The sequence below is a fragment of the Topomyia yanbarensis genome, chromosome 2, assembly GCF_030247195.1.
Source record: "Topomyia yanbarensis strain Yona2022 chromosome 2, ASM3024719v1, whole genome shotgun sequence".
NCBI lineage: Eukaryota > Metazoa > Arthropoda > Insecta > Diptera > Culicidae > Topomyia > Topomyia yanbarensis.
This window is the reverse complement of record NC_080671.1, coordinates 388,628,255-388,654,166: the sequence shown is the minus strand read 5'-3', so window position 1 is coordinate 388,654,166 and position 25,912 is coordinate 388,628,255. Positions and strand designations below refer to the sequence as shown.

General features: G+C 41.5%; 1 protein-coding gene across 3 annotated transcripts in view; it reads right to left on the bottom strand.

The window, feature by feature from the left end:
- LOC131684761 (serine/threonine-protein kinase minibrain) overlaps positions 1-25,912 on the bottom strand; it is a 262,707-nt gene that overhangs the window by 16,508 nt on the left and 220,287 nt on the right. For all 3 annotated transcript variants that reach the window (XM_058967895.1, XM_058967896.1, XM_058967897.1), the window contains 5 exons: positions 13,419-13,587; positions 13,186-13,353; positions 12,948-13,121; positions 2,670-2,782; positions 1,830-2,406 (listed from right to left, as the gene is read on the bottom strand). In XM_058967895.1, the coding sequence (XP_058823878.1) occupies positions 1,830-2,406; positions 2,670-2,782; positions 12,948-13,121; positions 13,186-13,353; positions 13,419-13,587 (1,201 nt within the window). The remainder of the gene's footprint in view (positions 1-1,829; positions 2,407-2,669; positions 2,783-12,947; positions 13,122-13,185; positions 13,354-13,418; positions 13,588-25,912) is intronic.

Below are 25,912 nucleotides of genomic sequence, written 5' to 3'. Positions count from 1 at the left end.
GTATCTTATGAGCCAAAACTGAACAGCGCAATCCGGATTCGGCAAAGAACGCTGCTATTGGTAAGTTTTCTCTAGCTCTAGCCCTTTTCCCACAAACGGTTTGCTATTATCTACATTCGTTTTCCCTTTTCGAAGGGGTTGCTCTTGCCTAGTCATATAATACGTTTCGGTACTGTTCCTGCCGGCAAATCCAGGTCGTAAGCTATTTAGTTGCAGGTGTTAGGTAAAGATACTCTGCAGGTTTCCCTAGTTTTTCGCGATTCGACTCAACATTCATTAAAGAAAAAACTCTTTCACTCAACTGAACCCAAGTTTCTATCTAGCAGCAAGCTTGGCTTGATCTACCTCTATTCAATTATCCGTTCAAACTTCGATCGCACGCCCTTCATATATTGACCCTACCAAAGTATTCGTCTTTACAGCACCACTTCTGGTACTCAGTTTTGGTTTTGTCCTGTTGTAGGTAATAGTTTATAGTATATAGTTTTTCTGCTCACTCTCTTGGAGCTATGTACTTTTTGCTTTGTATTATTAGTTCAAAATTTTGTCCTGTTGGCTTTTGTGTTTTCGTTTTCCTTTTCTGTTTTCTAAAAAATGTCGATATTGTATATCTCGCGTTTGTCAATTTCTTTGTCATATATCGAAATTTCTCGGTTGTCTCAAGTAAGGATTAGTACGCCAAAATAGGTAAACGTTTGAGGGGATTCTTTCATTTTGCTTGTTTCGATGGTACCAACCTATAGGTTATCTTTCCAGCTGCAAACTACTCTCTGTACTATGTGTTTAATTTTTGTTTTTTTATTTATAGTTTATTCTGTATAGTTTTTTACTTATCATCATCATTATTCGTGTTCTTATTGCCCTAATCCGAGTGTTTTACCATCACTGTTCAACTTTTTACAATTTTCGACGTTATACGCTTGAAATAACCTAACCAATCATTATTACTCGGAACATTCCCAGTACCGACTTCTACTGTCCGTTGCGCCGACACTTTAACTAACGGAAGGGGTTCTAGAGCAAACCGTAGCTGTTTCCTGTTGCTTTCCGGTCAGTGTCATTTTCTGTCACGATTTAAAAAAGTTACTGATCTTGCCGTTGTTCTTGCTGCTGCCTACTGTTGTTAGTATTATTGTTATCGCTGTTACTATTAGAATTATTATTGTTATTAGTATTATTATTATTAGTATTACTGCTACGATGTGACTGTTGCTGTTGATGATGAGGAGGATGATGATGTTGTCTTTCGCTTGACTCGAGTCATCGACGATCTTCTGTTAGGTTTGCAGCGAATTTTCGGATTAGAGAATCATAGAATAAAATGTTAGTGCCTGTCATACAGTATTGTCTCAGAGCACGATCAAAGAATAATTTTAAATCTTTCTAAAGAATGAATCGCAGGTGGATACTGCACCAGGAATTTATATTGACCGAGCGGGATACTTTCTCTGAAGAAAAGCTTCGCTGTTTCGTAATGGATATTAGCAAAATTCTCCCTAACTGCATGATCATAAATCACAAAAATCGTAATCGTAAGTATAAAACCAATCAATAGAACCATCATCATTTGCATAAGCATACAAGTGAAATGATTGATGGGAAATGGACGACACTAATGAATCTTAAAATTCAAATTCATCCTCTAAGATAATAAAACAGGTGAATAACCACATAAGTTGCCAGACAAACAAATGACTTAGTGCATCCGACACCCCAACTGTTAGTTACGAGTATCCAAAATGACGATGGTTAATAATGGACCAACGGAAGGTGAGGTTAACGATAACGTGTGTCGTAACAAGTGCGAACTAACTGATCCCATCACTTACCGTGACTGCTGGGGTCTTGTGTGCTAACCGATGGACTCGTGCTGAGCGAGCTGATCGTATTTGCCGTGTTGGTGCTCTCGTCCGACGTCCGCTTGAAGAAGTTGTGTTGCAAGGCATAGTACGGTGTGCAGCGCGTCTTCGGATCATAGTCCAGCATCCTCAGTATCAGGTCCTTGAATTTCAGGTAGTCCGATACGCTGTGGCCCGGTTCGCCGTGCCTTCGGCCACCCGGTCCGCCCGTTTCCACCCCCAGAATGTCGTGCAGCTTCCGCGAACCGGATGCCTTGTACTTGCGCTGATTCTGGGTCTTCCGCAGCACGTATGTACCGTCCGGGTGCTTCTCGAAGAATTTGCGAGTTTTGTGCGCCTGATCGAGGATGTGCTTCGGTGGCATCCCGAGCACCTCGACGATCTTGTTTATTTGGTCTGCCTCGTTCGAGCCGGAGAACAGCGGCTCGCCGGTATGCATCTCCACCAGTATGCAGCCGAGCGACCACATATCTATTGCTAAGTCGTACGGTATCCCTAGCAGTACCTCGGGCGAGCGGTAGAAGCGTGATTGTATGTACTGATATATCTGGTTTTTTTTGGGAGGGAAAAAAAGATTAATCATTTTTCTGTATTTTGCTGAAGGTTTTCGATTCATCAACTATAAGAATGCAATTACTAATAGATTACTTTGCGCTAATGTTTACCGAAAGTTAATAAATGTTAATTCCAAATAAGGCAATATAAAACATGATTACGTAACGTATATGAGGATGTTCGGTAGTGTATTGCATTCTTGTCTCGTTTAATGACTTGAGGCTCGTGATAATAATCCGTTTTTTATGTACTTACCCTTTGCCCTAGTTGACATGAACTACCAAAATCTACTATCTTAATTGCTGACCGTTTAGGGTTACATAGTAATATATTTTCTGGTTTTAAATCACAGTGTATGATATTTAATTCTGAAATGAGATAAATATATTTGATTAGAAGGTATAGCAACATATAACACATGTTTTACGGGCTAATTGTAATTGTAATTTGTAATTTATTAATCGAACGAGAGCCTGGTGGATAAACTGGAGAAATTGTATGGGAAATTTTACATTAGAAAATTGATTACAAACTAGAGAGTCTGTTAGTTAAATCGTTATTCTTAGTGTGTTTAGTGCGTTCTGCTGTCTTGTTGCCAACGGAAGCTGGTTCCAGCTTATGGCTCCTGCGATAAGTAGACTTTTCCTCATTGAGGTGGTATGTCGGGGGACCACAAAGGATCGAGACCGTTCGTGGCGCCCTCGCCACGAAGGTGTTGTAGTATATAGCCGGGCAGATTTCGGTCAATTGCGTGTCGCATGAAGCACCAGATTCTACGGTGGTAGTTTGTCATCAAGTCGTGCCCAAGAACTGTGTTGACAACGGCGGCCGTAGAGTCTCTCCGTCTTATGTTGTAAACAAATCGCAAGGTTTCTTTGAAACCGCGTTGTAGTTGGTTTTTCAATGCTTCTGAGAGTTCTGGATAATACACTACATGGGTGTATGTGAATAACGGTACTATCACAGACTGTACTATTTTTCTTCTTGCCGGCGTAGGTAACACCGGTGAGAACCTTCGAAGCACGCAGTGTGTTGACTTTGCTGGTTACGTCGTTTACCTGGTTTGTTCATTTGAGGTTTTTATCCATCCGAAGTCCGAGGTTCACTACGTAATCTGACAGCATAATTTTTTCCTTGCAGAAAATTATATCTGTGGAAGGAACAACAGTTTTTACAAAAGATAATCGCCTGAGTTTTTTCGAGTTTGGGAACAGATGATTCGACCTCGACCAACGCTCAATACTTTGCAGATCCTCGTTAATTGTTGCAATCTGCATCTCTACATCTTTAACTGTATCGGAGAGATAAACCTGAAGGTCGTCGGCGTAGAGTTGATAATTGCACTTCAGATCCATTGGCAGACTGTTGATATAGAGGCTAAATAGCAGTGCGCTTAGGCATGAGCCATGTGGAGTGCCGTCGGTGACCGGTTGTTGGGATGAGCTGATGTTGCGTATCTTCACTGCCTGGCTGCGTTGGCTAAGGAAAAAGGAAACTAGATTGCACGCATTTTCCGAGAATTGAAAGTCTCTTCGAAGCTTTCCTCCAAGAAGTTTGTGGTTTACGCAATTAATGGCGAGTGAAAAGTCGACTAACACCATCACCGTGCAATGATTTCCGTCGAAATTGTTGTTTCCACACTGCTGGAAAAACTCGCGCTTCTATGATGGCATTGAAGATGGACCAATCGCGGTGGACTAAAGGGCATCAACATTTTAATAAACGAAATAGGTATTCCATCTACTCCTTCAGCGTTTGTTTGTATTTCCATCACTTTTTTCGCAACCTCGTTGGCATCAGTAATTTGAAAATTCAGAGTTTCTCCGCGGTCAGTATCCGTGGGGTGAGCTGGTTCATCACGGAATCTGTCGTTGACTAACAGCTGGCGATGCCCCACACAGAATTTATTAAGCGCTTCCGGGTCAGTCTCCTCGCATGGTATATTGATTGGTATTATTGTGAATGCCCTCTCGCCGAAGGTTGCTCCATAGCTTCTTTGCGGTAAGGTCCGGGCCGAAGTACTTTTCTCCGTACCGTTTTTTCGCTTCGCTATGCTATGTAGTCCCTCCAGTTGTTGTCATTTCTGTTTTTATTTGGGTTTCGTAGATATAAAGCAAGGTTCCTAACTGATATCGCTTGTTCTATTTCAGATGTGATCCAGGGTATTCGTCTGTCTTTCACTGCTATCATCCGTTCTGGAACATGTTGTCGCATGAGATTTCGCAGTTCAATCGTGATCACCTGCGTTTTTGTATCGATATTAACGGTATTCATAGCCTGACGGAAATCTTACGCTTGGAAGTCTGCTTGAAGGCTAACTATATTAATTTTTTTTTTTCCATTTTTTGTTAACCATTTTTGTTAACGACCTATTGAGTCAATTTGTCAACAGTTCCGACTTCCGACAGCAGGAAGTAACAAGTTACTTTACGCTTGTTCGGACATGCCGTAGACTCAGGTGATTCGCATTTCTAATGCCAAAAGACCCTGACTCCTACGGTAGCAGACAAAAGGTTAAGTCGCCGGTGAGCTCTAAGCTTGCATATATGATCCTTCCACGCTTTTCTAAACTTTCTCCTTTCAACACCTTGCTCTCCCTTGAGTACTATGGCTCTAAATATTGAAAAATATACTTCACCTTCCAGTCCCTTGCTAATTAAATGCCGAAAAAACTGTTGACTAACTATATTAACATTCCGGAAATCTTTGATTCTGGTACGCTGGGGCACAGTTCTTTGGATTCGAACATCTGATATTAGGTAGATGGTTTCGTGGTCTGAGATGCTATTGGTACTAGTTTTGGCGGCGAGGATCGAAGTTGGGCTGTCGGTAATTAGCAGATCTATGGTTGTAGAACTTTTTTCGGCTATTCTTGTTGGTGGGGTTGATAGAATGGAGAGGTTGAATGATCATTTGTGGCCGGTTACGTTGACTTTACGTTTATGTTGAAATCTCCTAAAACAAAGAGTCTGTCGAAGGCAAGTTCCTGGATATCGAAGAGATGTTTTTCGTGTTCTTGTGGGTTGGACACTATGGGAATGTAGACGATAACAATACCGATGTTGAGCTCGTTTATTTTAACCTGGATCGCCAAGTACTTGAACCGTTGCGAGATGGGGACATTTGCATTGAACGCAAATTTGAGAACAGTGATTGCTTTCAGTCCTTTGCGCACGTAGAGTCCAATTCCGCTGCCGCGGCCTCTTTTAGACGGTAGAGAGTATCTGATGAAGTTATACCCTGGAGCACGGATGGGTCCTATCGGAGCTGATGATTTCAGTTTTGTTTCGGAAACAGCAAAGAAATGATATTTTGTCTTGTGTAGAAGCAGCTTGATTTCATCCCCGTGGGCTTCTAGTCCACGAACATTGAGGTGTCCTATTCTGAGATTGACATAGTAGTTGTTTGACATGGTTATTGTTTATAGTTTATAGTTGTCGGCGTGTATTATAAGAGAGATTTGATTTTATTGAAGGGAACTGCTGCATTGTCGTGATGTGACACCAATACAAACAGACACGAGAGACGCGGTAGACAGACGCGACTGAAATCACCGGAACTCGTTTTGAAGAACGGTATTTTCCCCAATTGTGGGACCGGAGAGTAACCGAACTCCACTCGGCACACGCGTCCCGGACACGGTCCAGCCACCTGGAGACAAAACGGACGTCGGAAACACGCAAAACGGACCGAAAAGCGAGAAACAATCGCGGAACCAAAAATTACGACTTGTCTCGAACAGTGTTACCAGCTAATATAACCCAGAGTATTACTAAGTGGATCTCAGAATGACAAACAGCTAGACAAATCGTGCAAAACCGGACATTGTCATTTATATTGACAAAATGAGAATCCAGCGTATTTCTGTATATTCTTCTTGGTCACATCCTAACTAGAGGGCTTAATAGCCTTTATTGGCCAGAGATGCCAGGTACTTTTTTCAAATGTCTGCAGTAATAATTTTAAAAGTCTGGGAAGAACAAAAAATGACAGGAAAGCTAGTGTAACTAAAAGCCTTTATATTCAAAAATCTGCAAATATCTGCAACAAAACTAAAAAATCTGCAAATATCTGCAACCAAACTAGAAAATCTGCAAATATCTGCGTCATCGAAAAAATCTGCAGCTTAAATTAAAAGTCTGCGAATTTGCAGACTTGTCTGCAAATCTGGCATCTCTGTTATTGGCAAACACTTCACTACAACTGTGCTATGTTTCTCATAAGCAGAGATGCCAGATTTGCAGACAAGTCTGCAAATTCGCAGACTTTTAATTTAAGCAGCAGATTTTTCGATGACGCAGATATTTGCAGATTTTTTAGTTTGGTTGCAGATATTTGCAGATTTTTTAGCTTGGTTGCAGATTTTTGAATATAAAGGCTTTTAGTTACACCAACTTTCCTGACATTTTTGTTCTTCCCAGACTTTTAAAATTATTATTGCAGACATTTGAAAAAAGTACCTGGCATCTCTGCTCATAGGGAGTATTTGATAATCCCTGTTCTAGTAAATATGTAGGAATGTAAAGTAGGTAAGAAACGCGACAATCGGTTGTTGCATTTGATCATATTGACTTCATTCAGTATTCCGAACCGATTCCGGAATGAGGTTAACCGGGTAGTAGTGTATGACATTCCTTCTCAATGAAATTGATCTTCAAATAACAAGTTGTTTCACAACGATTGCAGTGCGATGTTTTCTCAGCTTGACACGTTCTAGTGGTCTAGTCATGAGAATCGCCTTCTTTTCATCCGATGATCAATAACGAAGATCAATGATACTTCAATCTCGTATATCCCGGATGACGTCCCCATCCGACTAGTCCATCGACATTGTTTATTAAAAATCCGGATGGACTACATCACCGGCCCACTCGGTGTCGATGCAAGTCCTTTTTCTTCGGAGTCCAAGTGCAAGCGGAGATTTTAAGTGCCTTTCGGATACATTAAAACACGTTTCGCCTGTATCCAGCCACGTTTGGTCAGATTTGACACTTTTCTACCCAACAACGATGTGGTGATGCAAATGATGAACCGGTCGCGTGTTGATCACCACGTACAACAAACTGCCGAGCAAACTGCGATACGATGTGGTTTTCGGAACTCTGTTTCCTCAAGTCTAATGGCACCCTAGAAGATTTAGCTTCTTTATGCACAAATCGTCCGATTAGCTTGTCGATGTAATTCTGCTGGTTCAATGTGTAACGTTGATACCCCTAAGCTAGAAAGTTTGTAGTGCGCTTTCCGCTTCTGCTGAATCTCCTGTTATTTCCGTTCTGAACGGCAAAACACTAACACGTCGTCTACATATATCAGTATGAATGTACACTCAGCTCGGCATCAGTATGTTCAAACCCTTATCGCATTGAAAATGCCATCTACTATTTTTATTCCAGACCCGAGCTTCGAAAACCGGTGGTTGCCGATGGATATTTCAATGTTCAAGAGTGTTTGTCAGGCGACGGGGATGAACACTTCGTCGTTAACTGTGCCGAATTGTTGTGAAAGCCTCGCTTTGTATCGCACAATATTACAGTTCTTGCAAACTGCTTTTCCACCGGCAGCCAGCTGCATCGGCATGTGGTTCTCCTCCATGGATTCTATCTCCTTCACCATTGCAGTCTGCTGTGAAGCTTTCTCGGAACTACTAATTGCCTCGGAATACCTCCGCGGTTCGTTGGAACCTTACTTTGTAACACCCGTGCCTTGACAATGTCGCTGTAATGAGATACCTTTCGTCACCCGTTTGAACCTTCTCGGTTCGACTAGATAATTGTCCTCGCCCAACATCAGTTCGTCCTCGCTGAAACCGTTAAAGTACTGTTCGGAGCATTGAGCCTCTTGAACTGTCGAATCGTATTCGTCGGCGTCTTCTGCTTCGGGCAGCGCAGTTGTGAGCTTCTTCAGGACCGAGTTGAAGTTAATAATGCTGGTGTCTCTGGCGGCATCGATCTGTTCGCCGACCATTCCTGGTACACCTTCCACAAATTGATCCAGGACTCGATAAGCCCTGTGATCGGGTGATTAGTTAGATGTTCTGTTTCGGAGAGCTTCTTCATCTTCTGATTATGGATGTGAACAAATGTGCAGTGCGTGATTCGCATTTATTATATACCTAAGGTAATATCGATCGCTTGTATTATATGCGGCTTTAAAATCTATAATTAGGCGATGAGTGGGCCCGTTGTATTCGTGACAAATCTCTACTACCCATAGTCACATATTTGTCACAATTTCATCTACATGGAACTGACTTGCGATGATAGGTAATGTAGGTCTTGGTCAAAACCCGAATGTTTGGTCCGATATGGCGCGAAAAAAAGTAAAACTCGCTTGACATTTTCTACGAATGTTCTTGCTAATGATGATAGACGACAACAAATAGTTTGAAAGAGCACCTTGTTGTAGGTCGTCTTCAGCATTGTGATGGGGCGCTAGTTGAATTAGGTAATTATACCTTTTTTATATATGGGACTTACTACTCCCCCTATTCAATACGCTGCTGAACCCTCATCCAGCCAAATATGGGTAAGATTATTCTAGGCAGTACCTTTCCTCTATATGTGAACAGCTCACATGGCAGATCATTGCCAGCGGCTTTATTATTCCTCAATAACCCGATCACCGACTCTATAAATCTGTCGTCGGCAGTGACTTCTCAGGCTGCTGTTTGCGCTGCATTGTCTACTGCTTCACCATTTAGAACTACTGTTTCCACCTATCTATCACCTCATTTGTGAGAAGGTTCTCATTAGTGTCTTAGTCCATGTCGGCTTGTGGCACATACATACACTGTCGACAGTTTTGAGCGCACGCAGATCGATACCAGGTAGTGCTCCTCACTGTGGGAAGTTCAAACATTTGCTAAGTCGGAGAAGAATTTTTCCGTTGATTAGAGCGTGATCCATTTGATTTGTAGTTCAGGTAACAAATAAAATAAATTCTAGAATCTTGGTAACCATTTCCAAACTATTCACATAATACTCATCATATTGGGAACACTATTGATATATTCCAATAATTATACTTCAACCATATCTTACATTGTACATTGTCCATGAATTGGCTCGAAATTTGAGCCATTTAGCTCTCCACTCTTCTCTCTCTTTTCGTCTCTATTAGGACGCTGCTTAGCTGCTGATTTTCTGAGCCATTTAGCTCCTATTTCCGTGAACCATTCAGCTACCAACCTTATCACGATATACTAAGATAGTCCCCGGCAGTGATCTCATCCTACTCCGACTGAGAGTTTCCCGACGGAGAAATTTCTCTCGACACCGATACCCGCTTTCTTGAGCCTTTTGGCTCCAAGTTTTGTCGAAATCTACTCGGATATCATCCGGTGGAGAAATTACCCTATTCCGATTTAGAGTTCCCCAGAGGCGGAATTTCTCTCGGTACCGATGTCTCTTTCGTGAGCGAATAAGTTCCCATTCAATTAGAATCTACCCTACTGTGAATTCCTCGGTGCTAAATTTATCCTATTACCGATGCTTGTTTTCGTGAACCATTTAGCTCTCCGCATCGTCATGAGCTACTCGATCTAATTCCTGGCGGTGGACCTAGCCTACTCAACTGGTTAGCCAGTAGGTGTCGAAAGCTGTCCCGCGATCCCGGGTGGAGCGTAGCTTTCTGTTCACTGGAACTACCACTGCCCGCTTCTTGCTGTTCGAGGCGATCTTCTCGTACTATAATCCCCGGTGGTGGATCTACTACTCGTACTACTCAACTGGTCCTCGATGGTGAATCTAGACTACTCCGGCGGAGATCTTCCCTGTGACGGAATTTTTCCCGAGCCCGATTTGTTGTTTCACGGTGGCTTTCTAGTCGGCGGCGCTGCTTTGTTGGTCGTTTCGCCACTTCCTCTGCAGCTTGGAGAGTATACTCTCGTCATTACTCTGTTGACTGCATTCGAGATATGCTCATTCGGGCATATCTCTTCGACGATACATACTGTCGACTGTCACACCGAGCATACCCCTTCGAACTTCTTCCAATCTATTTTTTTATTTCGATTGTAGAGGTTTTAACCTTAAGGTCATTCGCCTCTTCAGGTTAGAAAAATCTCTTATGAAAAATTTCTAACCCTATGTGCGGGGTCGGGACTCGAACCCAGGTGCGCTGCGTACAAGGCAATCGATTTACTAACTACGCTACACCCACCCCTTTTCTTCCAATCTAGTGCATTCGAAGATCATGCGTCGCGGCGTCTGTCGCACGTGCACACACTCCGGACAAAGAGGTTAGGAAGCGTGTCTAAACTGATGCAGGTACTTTGGATGCATCAGTACCCGGACAAAAACTGCATCAAATGGAGCTCATCTCTCCATGCTTCCTATGTACCCACGCCGATACATTATGGATGAGTCGGTGGGTCCACATTCCTTTCTACGCATTGTCCCATTCTTGCTGCCACTTAGCCAACGAGTTCGCTCTAACGAGTCTCCTTGCATTTCGTGTATTCCTCCACTGATAGCATTCCACGTCCTCAGCCAGAGTGATGCAGATGGAAATCATCCCGGAAACGACTCTCGCTCGCGATACAGTCATTAGGCGAAACGTGCTTGTCAACTTCGTCCGGTTGTGCTTTGAGTTCAGCACAGGAGCACAGGCCGGTACGCCATACCTCAGTATTGAGGATGAGACACCCGCCAGGCGACGTCTCGTGCTGCATTTTGCTCTTCCGATGTTTGGCATGATCCTTGCCAATACGTTAGATGTCCTCGCAGCCATCTCACATACATAGTCGACATGGCTGTTGTAATTTAACCGATCGTCGTCCACCACATCCAGGTGCTTCATCGCACGCATTGATGGAATTTGAGAGCTGATCACGGCACGCTGGATTTTTTTTCGGTTGCTTACCAGTACTACCTTAGTCTTGGGATGAACAGGCTGCAATTTGACATTAGCCTTCCAGGTTTCCATGATGCCTTTTGTCTCTGCCCTCAACATCTCTACTTCCTCGAAAGTCTCGCCGGTTATCGTCGGGACATCATCTGTGAAGTCAACGATCTCACTTCCTTGGGCAGTGCCAATGTTAACACTCTATTGTACATTATATTTCAGAGCATGGGGCCAAGGTACCCTTATCGACCTCTGCCTCATTGTCGTCTCGTTGATCACTACTCAGTTCTGAACGCTACTTTTCAGGATCTTGCACAACTAGTCTGGGAGCCGCATTCTATGCAGCACTACGGCGATAACAATTTGCTTCGATGCTTTCTCCGCGCTCGCGATGACTGTGCGAATGGCATTCACCGTCGAAATCCCTTTCGGAAATCCGAACTACCTCTGCGATAGTCCGTTATCATTTTCAGCGTAGTTCGTCAGCTTGTTGAGAATGACCCTTTCCAGAAATTTACCAAGAATATCCAGCAGACATATAGTCCGATACGATGTTAGATCCCCTGTTGTTTTCTTTGGTTTTGGCAGCAATACCAGCTTCTGGATCTTCCATCTCTCCGGGAAGTAGTCTTCGTCCGAGTATTGCCTTAGAATTGTTCTGAACATGTCCGGAAACGCCAGGATCGCGGTCACGTTGGGGATACCGTCCGGACCGGGAGCTTTGTTAGTTTTCAGCCCTTTTGTCACTATAAGGAGCTCGTCGTTGGAGAATCGATTGTCACCAGAATTTTCGTCGTCTGCATCAACGTAGGGTGTAAGCGGGGCCATGCGGTTGGGTCGTGGTTCGGGAAAAGACACCCACGATATTTTTTAGTTTGTCAGCGCGTATTTAAGCTGGCTTCGTTGGACCCTTGATCTTGTCCATCACGGTACGGTAAGCGTTGTCCCTGGGGTAAGCGTCTACTTCTCTGCACAGCTCATTGTAGCAGGTGGACTTACTAAGTACTATTTCACGTTAACCTTCCGGCAGTCGCGCTACTGCACTGAGTGCACGCTGCTCTGAAAATCTAGCGAAATCGTCTTAGGGCGCCAGCGGCTGCTCGTTCAGTGGGCCATAAGTGCGACTTCCGGAGAGTTAAAAGCGGTCGTAGCAGCCCGGAACGCAACCTCTATTCATTATTCGGGTTTTGGATAACGCATCCTTCCAGAGAGCCCGCGTATTAACTTCTCGCTACACTCCCAGAATCAGGTAGCAGCAAAGCTCTTTATGGAACAACAATAATTCCATATTTAAACGTAAGTTAATACAGAATACAACTGAAACCGGTCCCCGTTCATTCAGCAAATACAATACGGTTTACAACGAGTTTAGAGCATACAAGGTAGGATCGGACCCAGTAACAGAATCTAACATGGCATCCCAAGATTGCCGAAGATATAGTACTGGAACCTGGTACATTCGTAGGATTTTGTCGGCACCATGTGGTTATGGCACAGTCGCCTACGACCAATTTAAAATCTTCGGATAAATTATTGAATTAATAACGAAGTAATATCTGAACTAGTTTCGCATGGGGCCTAACAGTGCATTTTTGGACACTCAGTCGTTCCTAGGAAAGCCAATCGCAGAATCCACACAAGAAACACTAATATGATTCTCTTTTACGTTTATCCGTTTACACCACTTACCTTGTGAACTTAAAAATAACAACGCCGTACATAACTGCTGAGCAAACTTTCGCGTCAGGTTCAGCGAAACTCCGCGGAAATTCGTATTGCGCAGTAAGTCGTATAAATTATAGGATAACAGCTCGAATACTAAACACAGATGGTTCCGCCACATGAAATGTCGTTTCAGCTTAACTGTGAATATAAAAAAAAAGATATTTTATGCCAATGTACAAAAGCATCAATCGAGGACCCGTACCAATGTAGTACTTGTTTTCCGCGTCCGCCCGGTTCATCATTTCCAGCAGGTTCACCTCGATTTGTGCTTGGCTTAGGAAGGGTCTTTTGTTTTTGATAATTTTGATCGCCACCTGACATTCCTCCTCGTGGTCGTACGCTTTCACTACCTGGCCAAAGCTACCCTTGCCTAGAGTGGAAAAAAAAAATTCGTTACATACTGTAATTTGGTAAAAGCCAAATTTGACAACTCACCGATGAGAGAATCAATTTCGTAGCGATCGAGAAACTTCTCTCCATTTTTTATGATGTAGTCATGATTCTCGTCATCATAACCGTCGTTGTACAGCTTCCGCTCTTTTTTATGTGACGTATCCTCACCCTGGGTCTGTTGAGCTCTCCGTTTCTTTTTGGCATAGTAAACCTGCAAGGGAACGATAATTAACGTTAATTCAGGAACCGCTTTTTGTGTAAAATACTAGCTTTTTTTGGATGTTCCGTTTTCGAACGACAGTAGAATAATGGTTTCGTTTAGCTTTAACAACATATCAGTAAAGACATTTGTATGCATTCAGCTGTAGGAACTGGGTTTACTACAATTGAACTATCATGCGTCTCCATTGGAAACTATCATGAAGAAAGCATATGGCACAAAACATATTGAATAATAAAGGCTGTAACAATATTATGAATAAAATTATTGACTTTCGACGAGATTTAACAAACGATGTGGTAAAACTGCGATTTTTTTGGTTTCAACCTCTGTGAGATTCTTAATTCAAGTTTAAATACTTATGATTAGACAAGGATACAAAACATGTATAATTTTAGGAATTTTAATTATACAGAAGAATCAAAACAAGATAACTCAGTCATCAGACTCATGAACGCTCCACACCAAACCAAAACAATCATTAACGATAGAGTTGCAACGTTCAACATACAAACACATTAGTGCCTTCAAAACAATTTTTCCAGTAAACGACAAAGCTCACTGAATGCCATTGACTGAGCTTTCCAATCATCAGGAGTTACTGGAAGACAACTTACTGAGCTTATGCAATCACTCACCCACATATAGAAACGTACACGCACACATCCACATTAGATTGAACTGCAGACTGCCGAGGCGCCCTCGTGTATCGATCGAATGAGCTACTTTTTGCAATTGCATCTGTGCTATGCACCACAGTAATGTAGCTCATGGGCGGCGTTTGAGTAGGTGTATGTGCAATTTGCATGCAATGTTTTTTTTTATTTGCGCCTTTTTCCGATTGAGGTTGGAAGGGATGGCCATGCTCTCAAAACAAACCCAACTCCGCGGGTCGATGGCATTAGCGATGTTCTTCACCGATAAGGTGATTGTTATTGTTGTTTATGTTTGGCTACAAAATGATAACGCAGTGTGGAAGGGCCGTAAAAGAGAGCGATGGTGTAACCTTTATTTACAAAAGTTAAAATGTTGCGCGTAAACAATGTATGAAAAGGAGCTGGAGTATTTTGAGTTGAACAGAAACAGATTTTTTTTTGGTTTAGGTTATATGTACCCCAATTTAGATTCTGGCGTGTAAGACACAAACAGTTTCGATTTAATAATAAGAACTTCTGTGCAAACCGGGACATCAGTCTCGATCGGTCGATTACTGTACACATAAGTTATGTGTTATTTTTTGAATCTAGTGTCCAGCTAGCGGTTAGACGGGGCGCGCAGCGAGCGCGGAGGATTGTCCAGATAGAACGATCTGCAGACCCTTCGATGCAGTGGCGTGGTAAGAAAATTTTGGGGGAAGAATATTAAGATTTTTTGTATATATATGAAAAAATGTTCAAAAACATTCTACGCAGGAAAAAAATGTTCAAAAACCAACAACTCAGGGAACGGGTTTGGGTAGTCAAGGTAGGACAGTTAGCTGTGGGTCTAGAATTAATACTCTTCCCCTACGAGGACAATCTGGGTGGCAAAGTTCAGACTGTCTAATTTACTGTGCCCTTCAGTTCCCTTGTGCCATTAAGTACCACTTCCTCGTTGAGCTTCCGACTGGTTCGCGAACTACTCGGTCTTGACGAAAAGTTCCCCAGCGAGAGAAGGTGGAAAGCGAGCCAACCAGCCAGGTGCTGAGCTCAGTTCGGCGATTCCGGTAGAGTAGGGCGTCCGGTTTGCTGGAGCCCCGGCGCGACTGGTGGTGTGTCGTCGCGGTCTACGCAGTCTAGTTCCCAGCTGTGAATCTGACTGTACGTTGACGGAGAGGTCCCAGACGAAAAAAGTTCTCCCGATACCGATTCTTTTTTGGTTTCAGTACCACAACTTCTTGAACCATTTGGCTCCGTGACCGGTGCCATTTGGCACCGCAACTCCTTTGAGCTCTTTAGTTCTCTTTTTGGGCCATTTAGCACTACTTCCTTGATGATCCTTTCAGCACCTCGACTTGTTCGCGAACAACTCGGTCTAGTCCCTGACGATGAACCTGATCTATTCCGACAAAGAATTTCCCGGCGAAAAAAGTTCTCCCGATATCGAGCCAATCAGCTAGGTACCGAGGTCAGTTCGGTGATTCTGGTGAAGCAGGGTGTCCGGTGCATTGGTGCGCCGATGACCCGCGACTAGTGTCTCGTCGCTGTCTACTCAGTCTAGTCCCCAGCGGCGAATCTAGCTTATACTGACGGGGAGTTCCCTGGCGAAAAAAGTTCTCCCAATATCGATTCTTGTTTGATTTTCGCTATTTTTCTATCGGAACAACCGGTGGGGTGTCATGGTCAGTCTGGCGAATCCGCATGGAGCGTGACGTCCGGTTCGTTGGCGTTTTCACCACTCATACTCGGTGCTCTGTTGCAGTCTACTCGACTCTCCTCGGACATTCAAAGACTTTAAACCTCGGACATTCAAAGACGCTCCGGCGTATACTCGACGTTCTCACACTCCGAGCACAGTGTTGACGTTGCGAACCCACACCGATGAAGATACTCCTTAAGCAGCCGTGGCTCGGTAGAAGCTGTATCAGGTGGAAGGTCATCTCTCCGTGATTTCTATTGACCCACGCCGACAGGTTTGGATGAGTCGGTAGGTTTCCTTTCTTCGTATTGTCCTATTCCTACTGTCACGTCACTATCGAATTACCTTCTGCCCTTTGTTCGTCTGGTACAGCAGTGCTCTACTCTGAAAGTAGCTCTTCAGGATCTGGCTCATTCTTTTATGCCACGCTGCGGCATTGGTCTATACGAGGCTGGATGGCCCAGTGACTTCCCTGACTTTGGCAGCAACAAAGTTTCTGTATCTTCCGCATTTCGGGGATTACCATCTTTTAAAGACTTCAGCAGTAGCATCCTGAACATGTTCGGATATGCCAGGATCGCAGCTTTCAGCGCCATGGTTGGTATTCTATCCGAATCGGGGGTTTTCTTTGATTTTAGTCACATCGACGTTTCTTTGAGCTCGTCGTTAGTCGCTTGCCACTCGGCTGTTACCTTCTTCTTCTTCGCTGTACGGTGTCGGTGATCAGGTAGTTGAATCGTGATTCTGGAAGAGACCCTCAACGATTATCTTTAGCTCACCCGGGCGTATTTCAGCTGGTGTCGACGGACCCTCGTCTTCGTCATGACGACTCAGTACGCGTCTCCCAGGGATGGGCGTTTATTTCTCAGCACAGCTACTTATGGCAATTGGTTTGCTAAGCTTGATCTCCCGTTTCAAAGAGTCCCTACCTTCTCGAAACGTCGCTAGCGCTCCTCTCTCGCTCTCCGATCTTGCGCTCTGAGCCCGCCTTCTGGCTCTAAGACAAGCAGCGTATAGCGTACTGAGCTACTCATTTAACCAGTACGCTGCACCTCGTCTACTGCATGGCCCTAGTTTTCGTGACGTCCTTCCTGTTAGATCAGCCGCATTAACGTACTTGATTCCATTGTTCGCCGAAGTAACTCAACAAAGAGGTTTTCGTTAAAAGCTTTCGTCTTCCACTTTAGCGTGCCGCCCGTCCTTCTCCGTGCTGCAGCAGGGTTCCATTGGCCGTTGCGGTAGCGAATCGCCTGGTGGTCGCTATGGGGATACTTCTCGCACACTCTCCAGTCCATGTTCGCCGTCAGTCAAGGACCACAGAATGTGGCGAAATTTCTCTCGGTATCGCTATCCGTTTCGTGAACCAATAAACTCCCAGCTCCTCGCTTCGCCGCGATTTACTCATTATAGTCTTCGGCGGTTGAACTAGCCTCCACAACGAGCCGATAGGTAGGTGTCGAGGTCTGCTGCCAACTTTCACTACAAGGAAATATTCTCACAAGATAACTTTAGCAAATAAAACTTTGAGAATTCCATTTAAAATATTTTTGTTTAACATATTCAATTTTTTCAAATTTCTCCAAAATATTTCGGATGGGGGGAGGGATTGTCCGGTTGCTGCTACTGAGGAACTAGACGCAGTCGAGAATGAAAGGTATTCGTCCCAATAATTGGAAGAGTAGCTCCTTGTGGCTTAGCAGAAGATATCGATGGTTGCATGTTGGTTTGGGTTGACCGGATCTGAGTAGGTGCACAGCGTTTTCTGATTATGGATAATGCCATAAAATATGCATATCAAAAGGAAAAGAATACCTAAGTTGTGCCAGTTTATTCGAACGCTGTTGGAAATGCGTAGAAATAAATTTTTCCAACTATCATTCGTAACAAATTTCACCTCTCTGTATTTGATAGTTACAATACTCTGCTGGAAAGCACGCGGCGCCAGATCATGTAGTCGTACTTTGTTTGAGTCATCTTCTATATATAGAGAAATAGGCGGCTATTAAGACCGTGAGGGTAAGTCCCTCGACTCCTCAGAAAATCGTAAGACTTTCTGATTGTGGTATATATTCGTGAAAGCCCCATACTGAAACATTATGTTTGGCAGATGAATCTCATTCTGCAGTTTTTTTAGAAAGAAGATACAACGTGTTTTATTTTCTCGCAATCTTCAAAACAAAAATCATTATAATAGTAAAACCGCAATTGAAGTAACAAATAAAAGTGAAAACTCAACAGGAAAGTGTTTTAGAAAGCTTGAAGCTCTCATTTTACGGAATGATTTTTGTTAGGATGAAAACACAGATATTTTCAAAACGCTCACCACTTTCGTGCGAAATCTGAATTCGAGTAAATCCTTTCTTGAGCATGTTTTCCTTATCTTAAGGATGCAAATATGTAAAAATAAAAATCAATCTTTGTTAATTTTTAATTCTAGAAGACTATAATAAATAATCAGAAATATGCAAGAAAATTTCCAAAAGGGAAAATTGGACTAAACCGTTTTGCGCGATACGGGCACAAGACCTAACTTTAATTAAGTTTTGTTTTTTTTGCGTTTCGAATTCATCTCGTCAGTAACTAGCACCATCTGGGTGTCTAGTTAGACGATGTATCTAAACCAGTACCCAAATTAGCACTAGTTAGACACAAAAAATCCAAAAAGTTCACACGACATATGTGAACGCCTAAAGCCACATGTCCCGAGGGATGTCCCGGGAAGCAAATATAGCTCTGGTTTGCTGACGAGAAAGCGAAAACGAACTCTTGTCTTTTGGTTAAAGAAATAAAACGCCTTATAATATGCAATAAATTCCCAAAAGGGAAAATTGGACTAAACCGTTTTGCGCGTTAAGGGCACAAGACCTAACTTTAATGTGTATGTATGTGTTATCGAAAACATCGCGAAGCATCAAGTTCTAAATGCTCTCAATCGATATAATATCCGAAGAAAGCGATAAGAGTTATAAGAAATGTGTCATCACACTGTTAGGTGGATTAAAAGCGTTTTTAAACTTTCCGACCACAATGTATCGTTTTCCCCTTAATCCCTTATTGCTCGGTGAATGTAGAGACATGACACCTCTACTGAAATTTTCGAAAAAATATGCTCAATTTGTGAAAGGTATATATATTAGCAAAAGCCATACATAGCAAGTGTATGAGCGGCCCTTACCTTCAGGAACGACTGTGTGGGCTGAAACATCAACGTACAATGCAATCCAACTAAAAATAGTATTATATCGAGTTCACCAATATGTGAGCTGCAACACAAAATTTAGCCATTCATGTGTCGTCTAGAGAATATGAGAGCTTTCTTTTTTCCAATTGGTCTAACTGAAGACATGGACCCAGACTTCTGGTACCGAGGATAGAGGTTTCAGGAGGTGACCGATTCAAGATCGCGCGAGTGCGGGAGTTTGTAGGTTCACGGTTGAGTCCGCTTTAGAACATTTATAACTGCTGAGACGTTTATCTGATCAGCGGGATGTTTACGAGAACGCGGGTGTGGTTTGCGTGAATGATCACGAAGAGCTCAAGCATTTGTATGTTAACGTGTTTGTCGCGTGTATGTGACTTCGTGTGTATAAATTCGATTTTATAGCCATGTAGCCATCAGCTGAATTCGCGTGTATTCTTGAATGATCGCGCGCGGACCGTAAAATTGATGCTTAATTTTTAGTGTATGGTACAGATGCTAGAAGAGAATCAGTTTCTCCATATCACTAGAGTTCCCAGTCATGTCGCCATGGAATTTTGTTGATTGGTTCAGCTGAAGCATGAGTCTAGGCTACTAGGACCGAGGGTAAAGTCTTCCTGACGTGACCGATTCAAGATAGCGCGAGCGGTGGGCTGATGCTTGAGACCGCGGTTGTAAGTTTAGAGGTGCTACAACGTTCACTTAATGTTGGCGAAATCGCGGGCGTATGTATGTGTGGATGATTGCAATTGTTCTGCATCCATTCTCTGACTCGGCAGTCACAAATACTCAGCCGAGCACATACAAAGATAGATATATGACTAGCACATAACAATTGTACACTAGTATGGGCAGGTGCAGACTACGAAAAAGCACAGAACATGAAAAAGGCCTATAAGCCCTCTCGGTGTCCTCAATGCACCACTATCGAGGCGTAATGCAATAACCATCTTAAAGCAATTGTCTGTCGGAGGTTCTTTAAAATTGATGCACGAAATATGCTTGATGATGTTTGCAATACCGTCAACAAACCCCTCAACCTAGGGGAATAATTTCTCCATTCCGCAATTACATTTGAAATTTTATTCTCTTTAGGTTTTATTGACAAAAGATAGCAAATTAAAAAAAAAATGTTTGTTTTTTTTTGTAATTAAATTTTTTAACATTGATTTAGGTTTTTATGAAAGATGTCACATTATTTTTTTTTCAGTGTATATTTTTCCCGTGCAGAGGTTTTCATTCCCTGCAACTTTTTCTCATCTAGTTTTGCTGTATAAAGTGCGGTAATCCAACAATATTTTTTTTGAAAATGTTGCATGGAAAAACTTCTACGCTCTTTTTAAAAATAATGCTCTTGTATCAAAGTGTTCTAATTGCCAGAGGAAATCCTGGAGATTAATGATCCGAACAAAACTGCAAAGTTTTGTTCGAATCGAAGATGGTTAATTTTATGGCCGGCCACTTACTCATGGAATTCCGATCTTTCGATAATTGAATAAGTGGAATAGCGGTAATGAAAACCCGTAATTCGAATGTCTGCCCATAAGGGTTAATGATTTGCAGGCAATCCCTGTCATACTCCCGTTCATAGATTTCCGATTCATTTCTCGCCCGTTTGCGCATTGAGTACAAGGAATATTTTTAGTAATCACTACAGAACGAAAACAAAATTTTGACTAATTTTAATACGCGATAGTCCACAAAAATGATATATTGGAAGTGAAATTAAAAGATAAAGTAAATCTAGAAAAATTTCGTATATTCCTTAACTATTTTTTCGCGCAATCTAAGTTTATAAAAACCAAAAATATATATTATATTTCTTACAATTTTATAAAAGTTAACATTCGCCATTTTTCCAACGACGGTCCATTTTGGAAAAACTTAGTATGCAAAGTTGACAGTATAGACGAATTTCGCGCCAACTCGAACAAATGTTGCCAGCACCCTCTCAGATTTTAATGAAACTTTCTGTAAATGAAGACTTTGTCACAAAAAGCCACTTTGCATACTTTGTTTTTCCCAAAAAGTATCTAGACTGTCTTTTGAAAAGGGCCAAACATTTTTTATCAATTTTTTTTAAATGGCTATAGTCTATAAATGACAAGTCCTACAAAAAAATGTTGTAGGAGTGATTTTCACAAAATTAGTCAAATTTTCGAATAAAAATATTGAAAGAATTCTTCATTAACTCATACACTGAAAAAAATCGATTTTAAAAATTTAAAATCGATTTACAAAAAAAACTCCATTTTTGATTTGGATGAAATTTTGTTCCAAGATAGGTACTTATGTTCCCTACCTACCGTCAAAAATTAAAGTTGGGCACTTTCAAGGAAAAAAAGTTATTTGAAAAAAACTTTTCCTTGTCCAAACTGATTTTTTTTCAGTGCATTTTTATTCGAAAATTAAACCAATGAAAGTCATAATCATCTCAGAATCCATTTTCCCAGCTGCTAGTTGCCTGATACATGTAAAAAGTATCAGTAACGAATATGGTATATATTCATAACGAACTTGAATGAAGACTGGAAGATCGGAAGATTGGAAGACTAAAAGACTGGCAGACTGGAACACTTGAAGACTGCAGTTCGTTTGTTCCTCTCAAAATTGATAAATTTCTCAAATTTATTTTATGTCTGATGGAGCAGCAGCACAATACAAAAATAAGATTGTGTAGACTCCAGTCAAAGTATGAGTTAAGCGCAGAACGGTATTTTGTGCAACATCCCATGGAAAAGGACCCTGTGATGCTATTGGTGGCACTCTCAAGCGAATGGCAAAAAGAGCCAGTCTTGCTCGCGACTATGGAACATAACAACTCCCCGAGAGATATATAACTGGGCAGTTGAACAAACTGATAAAAATATCACAAAATTAATTTTCTACTACATATTCACTGAACAGTACAACAAAATGTCAGAAGAACTCGAAGAGCTTTATAATAACTCCAAAACAATATCTGGAACTCAAAAATTCCAGTTTTGTGCCTATTCCTGGTGGCGAAGTAGAGACGAGAAGTTATTCTAATTAAGAAGATGAACAAAAAAAAATTTCCTTGTATAAAATAATACAAAATAGCATGCATGAAGATAGTTTTAAGACAAATGTTATATATAAAAATAAATAAATAATTATGTAAAATCCAATACATAATGTTGTGGTGGTTATTTCTTTCTCTGATTCTTCATCAGCACTAAACAAGAAAATAAAGAAGTAATAATGGAATATCTGTTTAATGACATAAACTCTTTTTAATGAAATTCTTGATTAAGAGGTTACATACCTTTTAATGATAAAAATGTCAAGAAAGTTTGAAATTACGTAAAGGAATAAAGCAATTATTTCATTGCATCAAACTTATAATATTTTGGTAGTACATTTTTCTGTTGAATAAACAAGTATAAGTTCATAAAAATAAATTGATAATTGGCGGAGTTATGGCTTTTTCCCCGAAACCCGTTTTTATTTAAGAGGTTTGCGGTGATTACGGTTGAAGACCAATAGATTATCTAAAATCCTTAAGCTCAAAAAATTCCATTAGTATATGAGTATTCCTCGTACCTTAACGATTAGTTGAATAAAAAATAAAAACGCTGTTTTAAGCACTAAAAATTGTATTCAAAAAATCTTATCCATAAAACAAAAATGTACGAATAAAAAAAAAGAATTGTTAAAGTACAAGAAAAATTAATTACGATCAATTGAAAAAAAAAAAAATAAGAAAATTGATTAAGTAGTTTTTCGGCAATCGTGATCACGGAAAAACCATTTTTAGTAAAACGACATTTCGAGATAATCGAGTTTAAAATTTCAAATTACCACTGCTCTTGGTAGACGAAGCGCGCTTGGAAGTGCTGTAACTTTCGAACCATTTCTCGGATCTCTAAAAAAATTTGGGAACACATTCTCAATGAGTTGTACTTTCAGATAAAATAATAAAAAAAATCGATTTTATGAAAAATGAAAAAGTGGTTAACCCCTTGATAACAATATGCTTTGTTGCTAAATTAGACAACATCTTCTCACAAACCAAGTTTTATTGGAGTCTGAGATGATTATGGCTTTCATTAGTTTAATTTTCGATAAAAATACACTGAAGAAAAAAATCAGTTTGAACAAGGAAAAGTTTTTTTCAAATAACTTTTTTTCCTTAAAAGTGCCCAACTTGAATTTTTGACGGTAGGTAGGGAACATACCTATCTTTGAAAAAAATTTCATCCAAATCAAAAATGTTTTTTTTTGTAAATCGACTTTAAATTTTTCAAATCGATTTTTTTCAGTGTAGGAGTCAATGAAGATTTTTTTCAATATTTTTATACAAAAATTTGACTAATTTTGTGAAAATCACTCCTAGAACATTTTTTGTAGGATTGTCATTTTCAGACAATAGCCATTTGAAAAAAAATTGGTAAAAAAGTTTGGCCCTTGTCAAAAGACAGTCTAGATCGTTTTTGGAAAAACAAAGTATGCAAAGTGGGCTTTTGTGAACAGAATGTTTCATTAAAATCTGAGAGGGTGCTGCCAACTCTGAACAAGATTTAGCGCGAAATTCGTCTATAGGTAAAGACGTCAAACCTACAAATGTCCACGACATTGCGATACAATGCTACCTACTCTTAGCCGAGATGAAGAACGCATTATTTTGAGCAATAACTCATAAGAGAAGACAAAATTTGGACTACAATAAAATGTCTTGCCATCTAGATACCACTTGAAATTGTTTGGAGAGGGTAGACCAAGCTCCATGGAGAAAGATGTGGGGTACAGTAATTGTCCACGTGGACTCTTAATATTTTTTTTTGCTTAATGAGATAGAAAAAACAATTTGCACCATTTTCGTCGCTTGATTTATGCTTCACATTTTCTCAAAAGTATGCAACACTTGAAGAGCTCTTAGTAGTATAGTATATCCATTAGAGTGACAAAAAATGACGCACATAGGGCAAACCCTGAGTCGATTCTGGGTCCAGGAGTATCAGATCCAAATTAAGCCATATCGGACAATTTTAGCTACCAGAAAATAATTTGTATTATCGATAATTTTTGTTTAAGAAGTCCCCTAACGTACATTTTCACTGCTAGGTGGCACGGTATGAATCAGTTGATCACTGCAAGTGAAAATAAGAAATAATTTTGAATGCCTACAACTTTGTCGAAGACAGCAGATCAATCCAACTTCCTTGAGAAATTTTACTAAAATTTTAATGAAGCGATGTCTGAGTTAATTTTGCAACCAGCACATGGTTAGTCGATTCTTACGAACTATATTTAGGGAACTTCGCAGTTTATTTTAATTTTGTGTTATGTTACAAATTCTAGGTTTGTAGTTTTGCTCAAAAATATTTTAGATATTTTACAAAAGAATAAGAAAGCTTAAAAAGTTCGATGGACAAAGTTTGAGCGATTTTTATTTAATTCTTTTTCTAGAAGTTACATCCATCATCAAAGCACTTGGAAAAATGCGTATTTTCCTTTAAATTGGGAACCATATTTTTATGAAATTACTCGACGAAAAGTCGGATTAGTCCACGTTGACACTGTGAGACGTCGGTAGGGCTACATGAACAGTCCACAAAGGGGGACAAGGGGGTCAAAAACAAATGATTTTTGTCCACTATGAACGCTCCCAAACAGAATTGAAAATATGTTACCTAAGTTAATCAGTGCTCTTTGACGTTAGTCATCCTTATAGAGTGGAAAATCATGCCCAGCTAACATCCAACGTGTCACGAGAGACATATTCGAAAATTCATAAACATTAGCACAAAATAAAGGACAACATTTAGATAATACACTTCGACGCTGCTACGCGCAGCATTCGCCGAATTTCGCTCGCTCGGCGTTAGTTCCTGTCGAGGTAATAACGTGGCCGCTGCTGCTGTGACTGATGGAACTGGTGACTGTTGCCAACCGGACTCCTCTCTGAACTCACCCACAGCGGCACACGGCTCGAGCTGATGACGATGGCGCTAATAATGACGCCGATGATGATGGTGGTGATGATGATGATGACAATGACATACGGAAATACCGACTGTGGATGACATAGGACGACTTCGGCGGGAGCGGAGCGGCGCGGCAGCGACGGCGACAGCGGCAACGACGAGGCTGATGATACCTCGAACAAATGCGTTCGAGAACTCAAAGAACATTGGGCGAATCAGGCGGCTAGAGGCAGCCTGTTAGACCCGAAGCAGAAAGAGCGGAGCGCGGAGGCAGTGTTAGCCGGAGCGGCGGTCTCGCAGCAAGAAAATCGATATCAATGGGTGGTTGGGCGAATTGGTGATGCTGGTTGAAAGTTGAAATTTGTTAGGAGAGCTAGCACCAGTAGCATCACAAAATGAAACGCGGAAAAACTTTTTCGATCCGAATTCAGGTTTATGCGATTGGGATGCACACGGAGATCTGGAAAAGCAGCTGAAAGGGACAAAGTAGAAGAGAGCGGAGGTGGTTGCGTGTTCTTTTTTTTTTTGCTCAACCCGCCTGACTGTGACGGGAGATGTAAAGTTTAGGTCGGCAGGGAGGGAGCTTGTCCGCGCTCATTCCACGCCCGGGCGGTTTGTTTGGTTCTATGCTCAACCTCTCGTAACCAGACGGTTGGCGGACTCACTAATACAATGCCGCTGGTGATGTGCTGGTAGACCGCGGCTACCTCCCCACCCCGGCACGTGGCGGCTGGAGTTTGAGCTGGAAAAATGGGGAAACGTCTGATACAGCTTCCGAGCACGAAAATTCAGGATGCTAATGGATTGTGTCCTTCATTGCATGTAAGCTTGG